Source organism: Mchenga conophoros, linkage group LG5 (assembly GCF_057382185.1).
Source record: "Mchenga conophoros isolate Kocher_MC1m ecotype Shallow Benthic linkage group LG5, M_conophoros_male_GT1.1, whole genome shotgun sequence".
Lineage (NCBI taxonomy): Eukaryota > Metazoa > Chordata > Actinopteri > Cichliformes > Cichlidae > Mchenga > Mchenga conophoros.
In genome coordinates this window covers 14,109,058-14,120,428 of record NC_140530.1, presented here as the reverse complement: position 1 = coordinate 14,120,428, position 11,371 = coordinate 14,109,058, and the positions used below count along the sequence as shown (strand labels likewise).

Genomic DNA, 11,371 nt, shown 5'->3' with positions numbered 1-11,371 from the left:
GGGGATCTCATCTCTGATTGGACGGTTTTTGCCTGAATAATTTATAGACCCGGAAGTGGGGCGGTACTGCTGTTTTGCTGTCGAGTCACCTCTGTCAGGATGGAAGAAAACGAGCAGCTATCATGCTGATTAACGAAGGATGCCGACTGCCGACCACCATAAACCTGGCATAGTTCGAGTACATTCGACGTACAGCTTAAACCCCTGCATCGTTTTCTGCGACGCTTTGGCAAAATGATGGAAGAAATCGACAGGTTCCAAGTGCCTCCAGTTAACGGAGAGACACAGCCTCTGGTAAGAGACGAAAGACAAATCCCCCCACCCAAAAAACAAAATACAAATCTCATGCAAATCAGTTTATAATGTAGGCAAAAGGGCAAGTTTTAGTGTCGCCTGTGTGGTTTTATAGTGATAGCCGTGTCATGTAATCTGCCTCTGAGCTAGCCGATAAAAATTTGGAGCTCTGGGACAAGCTGGCTCTGTGGGATGGGTGTAAATCGACCATCTATAGATGGAAAGGAAAGGAACGCGTCTGTTGGCTTCTCTGTACGATAAATATATTAGCATTACATGTAATAACTGATAGATGAACAAGCCGTTACTTTTTTTCTCAAAGCAATTAAACTGCGCACTTTGCAGAAATCGTGATTCTTTCAAATTCACGTCAGTATGCGCTTGTTTACATCAATAGCTGACACAGCTCACTGTTTTCACATTTCGTCATTTGGTGACGTCTTATTTGGGTCGGGATGGGTGAGTCCAAATGGCGTGAATACCCATACTGCGGACTGAAGTGTGGTAATAGTTGGCTCGAGCAGGCCCAAAGTAAGAGGATAGTCCCTGCATATTTTACCCACTGACAAGTTTCGAGACCTGTCAGAAAAAATTGAAATGGATTTACTTCAGCACCCGCAACTTACGTCATTACCGTTTCCTTCTGCTTATAATGTTTCTCTCTCTCTAGATTTGAAATAAGTCGTGGTCACTATTGACAAATTGAACAACTGGCCTCATTCCCTGCGTTCAGTTTTGCGTTCATTTTTAAGTGCTTTTATATCAACAGTACATCACTGCCAGATATTACTAACACAGAAGCCTTCTTCTTCACATGTGAAACAAAGCAGCCTCAAACAGCTGCCCTTTTTTCTTTTTTTTTTTCTTTTTAAGCGTTTGCCTCAGGGGGTTAGGCAAAAGCAGTGCTCCAAGTCATACTGTTCACATTATACCCGTGCTTTTCCAGCCTTACTACCCCTGAGGAAATCACACAAGAACAGGCTTCCCTCACAAAGTCTCGTTTGCTTTGTGCAGCAGCGATCACCTTGCTGTGTTAAGATCAGATCCGTCTGCACTCGTGTTTGATCCAGAGAGGTTTCCTTGTGAAGCTGAATCAGAGATGGCCCTGCTTAGGCTGTGCATACAGTGGCGTTGGTCAGCACGTGCCCTAAAAGTCTTGAAATCACATTGTGTATTCCTTTTCATCTTTCAACTGTAAAAGGCGATGTGGGTTTAAAAATATTATTTTATAGTTCAGCTCACGATCTCAGCCACTGAGCCACATATGGCCGTGCATTTTAATGCTAATAACTTCATTGTGAATGGGATGCTTGAATGCTCATGGCACCTGCCTCTTTGTCAGGACTCTGTTTCACACAAATAAATCAGATTAATACTCAAGTTTGAGCCGTTTAATTCCTTTTCTATATGATATTTTTTCTTTCAGTGGGAAAAAAAAGCAACTTCCCTGAGAACTTCCCTTTTATGCTCTTCAGCACAAGAACATCTGACAGTGATTACTGTAGGCTACATCTATTTATGGAAGATTTCCCTGCAACGCACTGAGACAGCAATATAGTCATCACTGCCTTGCATAAGGAAAGCATTCAGTTGTTTTAAAGGCCACCTGATGTATCAGTCTTAGCTGCTATTGGCTAGTGGATGGCCGTGATGCATAATCCTAGCAATCGCTTGGTGCTTATGCCGTGTCAGCAACCTTGTGGCACTTCATCATCACAGGTAGAAAAGAGGTTGCAAGCAGGACGACAGAGTGAATGAATGTGTATGCGAATGCACGATGAAGGTCAGGCCGATGGCCCATGTTTTATTGTCATACATATAAATAAATATAATGCCCCAAGTGTCATAGATCATCCTTTGATCTTTCATCAGTAGTTGTCAGCAGTCAATACAGGGTCTTTGGGGAATATCTATGCTCTTAATGCATGTTTTATAAGGTCTAGTTCAATTTAATCTCATCTCATTGCATCTCATTGCCACCTAATATCCTCCACAATGACTTGATTATCATTTGGGTTTGGAAATGTTAAATTCAATTCTTTGGGCCAACTTTCTACCTAATACAAGGTGTTCTGGGTTGTCATATTCCAGGGCCTGTTTTAACTTGCTTATCGTGGGTACCTGCTACTTGCCGTCTGTAATTGTGCTGTCCTATTTTTTAAGAAGTGGCAGGAATTTCTGTCACAAACAGCTTAATACCGAATCCTATTCATTATTCACTGGCAGGCTCTGCTGAAAATTTTCAAAAGGATTTATTTGACAGGCGGTGTGACCGTACAACATCACAGCATCTTTCTGTAGTGGAAGGAAAGCACGAAGAAGCAAAGTAAAAATCCGGTGGGTAAGCCTGAGGTTCTAAGGGACGGGCCTGTCACAGAACAGAAGATATTTGTGCTTGTTATGGTGGGAATACCTCATCTGTGTGCTGTGATTTCACAACCTCCTTTAATGTGTGTATCGTATCCAGTATTGCAGTTTTCATGATTTTTTGTTTTTTGTTTTAATGGTTGCGCTGCTGAAAATGCACACACAAACTACTCTGTTTTACAGTTGTTTGGAATTTGGATCTAACATACATTGCGGGTGGCTCCATAGCACATTGGGCTGCACTTGTTTCACATTTGTCTAATATGTGAAAGATCCCTGGTTTGATCCTGGGAGGAGACACAAATCCCCTTTGGAGTTGTGTCAGGAAGGGCATCCAGTGTAAAAACTCCTCAATCAAACATGCAGAGCTACCTGCTATGGGTCACTTGTTGAAAATAGCTTTTTATCTTTCAGCTTATCTTTTTCTTGAGGTCATAATTGTAACTTGTCAGAGGACAGAGCTGCTGTTTGTCTTTCTGTAGATGCTCTATTGAAAGTGCACTGGCATGCTACATCCCAGTGAGGTTTGCCAGCTGCACTGCTCAGGAAAAGACAGCAATCCAGAGAGTCGTCAACACAGCACAGAAGATCATCGACTTTGCTCTACTGTCCTTGGAGCTCTACATGTCCAACTGGCACAGAGTGCATAATATATAAATAAAATGCAGACGTGTTTACTGTAAATGCAAAACTGTTGGCTGTATATAATTTGTAGATGAATACTGTGCTCCTTAAATGAGGCACAATAGGTTTATCTTATCTAATGTTACATAATTGCCAGCACTGTCTGCTTACTCAGCTTTTTTCACCCATAAACAGACTGATATGTAACTGCAAAGCATCTCTTTTATTATTCAGCAATTCTAAAAATATTAACCCATTACATTTTGGTGCGGTTCTGGTTTGCATTCTTTACAATTGCAAAACGCAGCATCATGTCCTCTCCGAGAGGAACAGTAATCTATTTACTGTCTCTGCTAAATGATTACAGATCAGCTCTATTTGTCTTTTAGAATTGACCTGAACTGGTATAGTACTGTAAGTGTTTTAGCCATCCACCACTACTTATTCATTTTAAATTGTCATAGCATATTCAGACAGGGAGCATACGCTATTTCAGATACACCACTGGTATGAATTTTTTAACTTAAAGTGTCAAATTTCAGCTCCAGATATTTATTTGCTTAAAGCCTTTTTTAAATATAGCACCCGTTTCTCTGGAGAGTATTCAAAGTTATCGAAAGCCAAATGCCTGGTAGCCTTCGTTCATGTGGCCCACTGAGTCCCACACAGCGCAACAAGGGGAGGCCTGTGGGATCAACATAATGTGCAGCTCTGTGAGGAGAGGAGGCCAAGTGCGGCCTACCTCCCCTCTCTCAATCTGGCGAAAGCGTGGCTTCAACAGCAACCCCCTCTGTTCTCCCACAGCCAACTCCCCATGCAATCACCACTTGCTCACACATGAAAGAGAGAGCTGCTAACATAGGCCGAACACTCAAGCCTATTGATGCTGCAATCCAAGCAGCGATAGAAGGCTGCAGGAAACTTTCCAGGGTGCTTTACCCGAGTAGGTTCTAAAGCAGGCTGATTTGCCAGCTTTGTTGGTTAGTAATAAATCAGACAATCACTCTCGTCTGAGTGAGTTGACTGGACTTTGTTCAGTCTCACATACCTCTACAGTAAAGAGTTAAATGCCAGTCATAAATAAAGAAACACAACCTAACACATCTTTCTTTTTCTCTAGGACCCCGCAGCATCTTCCACCTCAGAGGCAGAGCCTGACACTAAGGGAGAAAGTGTGGCCATGAACTACAAACCCTCGCCGCTGCAGGTCCAAATAGGTATTGTAGTCAACACACCGCAAATCAATGCATGACATGTCTTCATGTTTATCATTTAGAAATCAATTACCTTTGCTGTGGGATACCACAGTATGCAGGTTTGCTTTGCTGTGTCATCCAAAGTCAACATGAGGCCGTAAACATCAAGCACCATGTGATATTTCTTATCTATACTGGATGTCAATGAAATTATTTTCCTTATTATTTTCAGTCTTTCTTACTGTCTAATAACTTCAGAGACCAGCTGTCTAACGGATGCTGTGTGTGTTGCCACTTCTTCTTGTTGACCTTGATGTTTTTTTCTTTTTTTGTGGCTAAACAACCAATCAAAACTTGGCTGATATGGGACAGTCCTAATAGATGCCATATTAAAATGACCTTGCACCGCACAGTAGCCTTGGTTCGCTACACTGTGGCATACTGTATTATATAGGCTGCATTTGGATAAAGCAATTTTGACATGAAAACAGGAAACTCGATTTAAAAAAAAAAAAAAAAACAGTCAAGGAACAATGCCAGTGTTTTTAGCTTAATTGGTGCATTTACTGATGACCTCGCATCCTGTGGTTGCCCAGAGAAACAGAGGGACCTTGCCAGGAAGGGATCGGTGAAGAATGGCACCGTGGGAAGTCCTGTCAATCAACAACCCAAGAAGAATGCCAGGACAAGGTAGCGGCTTCCACTGCCTGTTTGTTTCTCTGTTATTCTGACCCGCTCAGCCACAAATGTTACACTTTGCGCTCATTAGCATTTTTTTCTATCTTCAGTTCCCCATTCAGGTCTGAAGCTCAAAGCTCCTGAAATGCAAAACATGAGGACTGTGCGTCCTCTGAAAAGGCTTTATTTGCTGCAGGGCTGCTTTGGATGCCATCAGACTCCTTAATGCTATAGCAGAATGCAATTGGGCTTTTTAGCAAAGGCAAATTTGGTGGTTTGTGAGTGGGAAGGCTGATACAAGTGTTAAAACATTGTGAGTGAAACAAGTGCAACCCGCAGTATTACTGTCGCATCTGTTTAATCCCACTCCCTGGTGGATTAGTGGAACTATAAGAAAGGCTACCCACTGATCTTAACCCACATTCTCTCAGGCAGAAAGATAATCTGGCACTGCCTGCAGTTGGAAAGCTACAGATTAGCCTCTTTTTAGGGGGAAATGAATGGAATGGATGGTGGATGGATGGCATACATATCACAAATATCAAATGCTGTTATTTGATTCTATGACTTTTACATTTGCAGGTATTGCAGGTAATGTTGTGTTAGATTTCTTCACAAATGTGAAGGACATGTGCTGATTGCTTTTTTAAGTTTACTTCTAATATGGAAGTGTGCTCTTCTCCATTCTCTTTTGAAGGCTGGTGGTGCCAAACAAAGGCTACTCCTCCTTAGACCAGAGCCCAGATGAGAAGCCTCTGGTAGCGCTGGACACAGACAGGTAGGTACCGTACATGTTGTCACGTCGACTTAATTAAAATCATTTTTTTTTACAGACAGATTTTTAGGAAGAGTGCAGATGAGCTAAAAATACAACTGCCTTGTAGAACTTGTATTTTTTGTAGGCCTTTCTCTGTCACGTCGGCATATTAATCCAAAGAGTAACTTGAGAGAGTCCCTAACAGCCGGTATCCTAAAAAGGGGCAAAGCCTCTCCCAGGGCTCCGGATTAGAGGATAGCGGGGTGAGGATTTGGACAGGCAAAAGCAGCTCAAAGAGAGCGCTCACATCCACCCTGTGCCAGCAGGACAGTATTTGACACAGATGAGTCCCACCCTTCGCACCCCCTTGTGTTGCTACATGTGGCAAACCCGCTCTTGTAAAATGAGCTCTCTGATAGCCAACAAAGCTTACATCATGTATTGCATCATATACTCTGTCTGACAAGCTTTCTCTGACTCATAGCCTCGCGGGATGCCCATTTGTTCATTGTTCACATTTTAGATTCATGTACACGTCCTTCACTCAATGTCTCCCCGTTTTACTCTCTCTATATCTCTATATCATCTTTCTCTACGAAGGCAACAGGACAAAAATAGACAAAACCTTTGTCTGAATACATTTTGAGCTTAAATATGATACAGAAATGAAAGAAAATTTAATTTACTATTTTTAATTACATATTTTTTCATTGCCACATACATGATACAGTCATTTTTCCTAAAAGTCTCTCAGCCAAATGCCTCACAGTCGTTCTGCTGTTGTTTGTCCAGCATCACTCAACACTTTAACACAACCTAATGCAGGCTATAATATTCTGTTATTTCTTATCTCCGTCATTTGATAAATTTCATGTTAGTCACGGACCACTTACCAAAGATGTTGTATCACATTCTAATTAACACTTTTAGTTCCTTTTTCTCACTACAGCCCTGATCAAACACACATTTTTAATAGTTTCTGGTCCTCTAAAGCCTCCACTGACTCTGCTAAATATAGAGTAGTTATGGAGGCGTTGGTTATGCTAATGATCAGATCTCATGAGCGCATATCTCATCGTGCATGAGTGACATTCATCAGGCTGTAATAAGCGATTTACGACAGCTTTGTCTTAACTAAGAGTGTTTAACATGAAACTACGGTAGGAAAAAATGTTTCTGTGAGGTCCAGTAGTTTGGAAATTTCACCACTTTGTGTTTCCCTTCAAAGGTTACATTCAGATTTTCTTTGAAAGATGAATATAACACCTTTAATTAATATAATCCCTTTTCAAAGAGAAGTGCTGCTCAGGTAGTGTAAACTGCATGCATTATGCTGGATAATAGCTTCTGAGTTTCTAGTGGAACTGTGGAGGTTTGCAAGTCTTAAAATTTAAATATCTTTATCTGGAGAATAAATAACCCCAATAGAGGCTGTAAATGTGATACGGGCAGTCATGAATCAGTAGACTGAGTTTTGTTTTGTTACTGCAACTGCTGCGACCGGCTTCAATTCCGACTATTTCATTATCACTACAACTTACTGTTTCATCGACGCCCCCCCACCCCATTTTTAATGTCTAACCACTGATGTCGTGTCTTGCAGTGACGATGACTTTGACATGTCCAGATACTCCTCATCAGGATATTCCTCAGCCGAGGTGAGATGTCTGAGGGACCAGGTATTTATACACATATTATATTGTTTCACAGCATCGTGTGGTGAAATCACGAAAACCGCCATGTGATCACACACTTCCTTTGTCACACCAGATGTCTGTGCGTATGTGCGTCCATTCAAGTGTACACTGGCGTCTTCGATCTTTCACTCACACTCACCTGTAATGACTTCTCCATAATTGTCATCCGGATAGATTTGTTCCTTTTCATTTCTTCCACTTAGAGTAGAATAAATATATAAATTATTTATATTTTTGGGGTTCTTGACTCAAGCCATTACATTAGTAAGTTCTCTGTACTCTGCTATATTTCTGCTTTGTGTGTCTTTTTATTAATTTAGACTACAAAGATTTATTTTCTCTCTATTGATCTATGCTATATATTTCTAGAATCAGCATAGAAAGTTGATGCCTGATACTTGTTTCTTCGGGTTTCACAGCAGATCAACCAGGACTTGAACATCCAGCTCCTGAAGGACGGTTACCGACTTGATGAGATTCCTGATGATGAGGATCTGGATCTGATCCCTCCTAAAGCAGTCAACCCCACTTGTATGTGCTGCCAGGCTGCTCCCTCCACAGCCTGTCAAATCCAGTAGCACTAACCCCACCTACACAGTCTCCTCCATGCCACCTGTACTGAGGCCAACAACTGACCAGAGTGGCAACAGAGGAAGAAAAATTAAAGGCTGGCAAAGGCACAAAGGGAAAAAAACAACAACCAAGGGTTTATAAATGCGAAAATTGAATATGTACAGTATCTGTGCATGTTCCTCCTATGGTAGGATCTGTGCATCTTACTTCTGCATTGTTGGTTCAAAAGGGACTCGACTGATGGCAGAAACATTACCTCTAAGAGAAACACACGACTTTGTTTGAACTTCCATCTCATGCTTGTGGATTTTCTGGCTTAAACAGACCGCGATGGTGCAACGCTGGTGAAGAAAAAAAACTGTAAAATGACAGGAGCTCAACCAAATACGTGTGATGGTGACAGGTTGTTATTACCGCGTCATCTGCCCATCCAAGCAGATGACTTCTTCTACTGATGTACACAAAGGACAAGAAGAGATCGGAAGCTTTGTAGTGGCCATTGTTTTTCTTTTTCTTTTCTTTCAGCCAGTCTGCTTTGTCTTCCTGTGTATATATGTGTCAAACATGATGTGTGCGATTAAGCCCAGGAACACCGTGCTAAATCATCCAGCTGCCGATAAAACACTAATGCTATAATAAAGTAGTAATCCAGATTCCTTTCTTTTTATTTATTTTTTCTTTTACATGTTTATCTTTAACACAAAGATTGTACTGGGCCGTTGTTTTATATTTAGCAGAAAAATGCATGTTGCCTGTTAACACTGTGCCCAGATGACCAGCCTGTGCAGATAATTTATCCGTTTTTATTGAGCCCTTAGCACATCCTTGTGCTGAGGAGACATTAATGTGCTTTCAGAAACATAGTTAATCTCATTTAGGTTCACATACTGTAATATCAGTAAATCTAGTGAAACCATATAGTGTCAGCTCAGCGAGTAAATGTGTACTTAAAGTGTGTTTGTCTGCATTAGCCTCCCTAGGTGACGGTTCACATAAACTTAGGAAAGTAGTAGAAAGAGAAGGGCTTGGAAATGGGAAATACATTGGTAGGGATGTAGTGTTGGTCACACATACAGGGTTCTGAAGCATGTTGAAGTGATCTCATAATGCTTGGATGCTGATTTTCTTTTTTTAATCTTATATTTTCCCGTCATTCTTCTTCTTTTTTTAGATAGGAACATTAACATGCCATCCCTTTTCATTTTTACGTTTTTTTTGTAAGGTATGAAACGAGTGCATATTACTTGAGTAACAATAGAACTCATTGATGTGGGGACAGGATCTGTAAGTGTAGCATATGTTGACAGTGCTTTATGCCATTCACTATTTTCAGGTTCTATAGAAACTGTTTATTTGTGGGGCGATCGTGGCTCAAAGAGTTGGCAGTTCGTCATGTAACCGGAAGGTTGCCGGTTCGAGCCCCGGCTCGGACAGTCTCGGTCGTTGTGTCCTTGGGGAAGACACTTCACCTACCGCCTGCTGGTGATGGCCAGAGGGACCGATGGCGCGATATGGCAGCCTCGCCTCTGTCAGTCTGCCCCAGGGCAGCTGTGGCTACAACTGTAGCTTGCCTCCACCAGTGTATGAATGTGAGAGTGAATGAATAGTAGAATTGTACAGCGCTTTGAGGGCCCTGAAAAGTGCTATATAAATGCAATCCATTATTATTATTTGTTGTTTAAATGTACTGAAAGAGCATTCTTTGTTTTCCTTCTTTCTTTTTAATGATTTTATTACTCTGAGATTGGCAGAACTCTGCAGACAACATTTATTTTTTGGTTGATGGTAAAAGTCACTTGAACGTGAATCGACTCCAAAAGAAATGATCATGTAAGGTCGCGCCAGCTGCTTCAGAAAAATTCAAGTAATGAGCTTTTAGAAGTGTACCACTGTTCATGATCATGAAGCATTCAGAGACACCATCTCTTTAAAATAATTTCAAAATCGATGAGCTCTACAGCTTGAATGAAACGTAGCTGATAACGTACATGTGAGTCTGTGTGCACTTTACATTCAATTGCAGTGTATAGTAACAAGAAGTACTGACGAATATTCAAGGAGTTACAAATACTGCGCATCTACGGTGCAGAGCCTCATTTTGATGTGCGGCTGTGTTTCTGGGGGTTCTGTCAAAGCTGATAATGTGTTGATTTCTTTTATGTTTTTCTGTTATGATAATGAAAGACTACAAAAAGCACCAGTAACAATCAAGATCTAAAAGATTGATGCGATTGGAGATACAGTGTGTAATGTTTACCTCCTAAAGGACTCTTGCTTTGTGATCTTGCTTTTGCTTTTTGTTGTTTACGTTTAAGTTTGTAGTGGTTGTCATCAAGAGATGAACCTTTGCACTGTACTATATATAAGGAAGTAGTACCGTATTTATAGCATAAAACAACTAAAAGTTGATTGGATAGAGATAACTAAAAAACTATTTATCTGAATTAACAATTCAGAAAATATTGCTTATTTCCCTTTTATCCCTGATAGAACCTCAGTGTTCCTGCAGCATTTGATTTAGAAAAGTGCACACTAAAAATAGTTTACATTTTGCAAAAAGGTGCCATGTGTTTAGACAATAAAATCATGTGCAAAAAGTAGAAAAGTCCATCAACAGCACAGTAGGTAATTTAAAATGTCACCAGTGTAGCTAGTAGGTGGATGCACAGTTAGCATATATGATGAGGAAGTGATTGCGTGTGACTGTGGAGCTGTATTTTTTTTTCCACCATTAACATCATCCTAATGGATTTTCACACAAGTCATCACAATTATCTTCTACCGATTGCAATACTTGTGGCTGATGTATAAATTAAGGTGTAGCTGACTTCTTCACTGACTTGAGTTTAGGGTAATTTCTTGTAATTGATGCTATTTATTTGCAGTTGTGTGTTTTTTGTTTACTTTCACATGTGGGAAATAATTCATACACAGACTGAAGCTTTTTATTTGTTGTTATGATGATTGTGAACAGGTTCCATTTAGATTTTAATAGTGTTAAAGTTCTGTGTATAGTACAACATATCAAAAAAAAATAAAAATAAATATTAGATATCTCAACTTTGATGGTGCCGTGTGACTCTGTAATATCCAGTTATATTCTTTAACTTCTTTAGACTCTGGTAGTTTTCCCTGCAGGAGATGAAACAAACAGCTACTGGCTGGAAGAGTTTCCTTGCCTTCCC

General features: G+C 40.6%; 1 protein-coding gene across 2 annotated transcripts; it reads left to right on the top strand.

Moving 5' to 3' along the window:
- The first annotated feature begins 2 nt into the window (after positions 1–2).
- Positions 3–11,246, top strand: fam219aa (family with sequence similarity 219 member Aa). Of its 2 annotated transcripts, none has more exons than XM_085273472.1 (6): positions 3–294; positions 4,406–4,502; positions 5,078–5,171; positions 5,857–5,937; positions 7,520–7,595; positions 8,033–11,246. In XM_085273472.1, exons 1-6 carry the CDS (start codon positions 235–237, stop codon positions 8,189–8,191), a joined length of 567 nt encoding a protein of 188 aa, XP_085129598.1. In that variant the 5' UTR covers positions 3–234; the 3' UTR covers positions 8,192–11,246. The 2 variants fall into 2 exon arrangements, with proteins under 2 accessions (XP_085129598.1, XP_085129599.1); XM_085273473.1 differs by having other exon boundaries at positions 13–294; positions 7,520–7,574.
- The last annotated feature ends 125 nt before the right edge of the window (positions 11,247–11,371 follow it).

Excerpts from the sequence above, each read along its gene's own strand:
- fam219aa (XM_085273472.1), top strand. The coding sequence starts at position 235 with ATGATGGAAGAAATCGACAGGTTCCAAGTGCCTCCAGTTAACGGAGAG. Across the intron at positions 295-4,405 it reads ACGGAGAGACACAGCCTCTG|GACCCCGCAGCATCTTCCAC; the intron begins GTAAGAGACGAA and ends CTTTTTCTCTAG. Across the intron at positions 5,938-7,519 it reads GTAGCGCTGGACACAGACAG|TGACGATGACTTTGACATGT; the intron begins GTAGGTACCGTA and ends CGTGTCTTGCAG.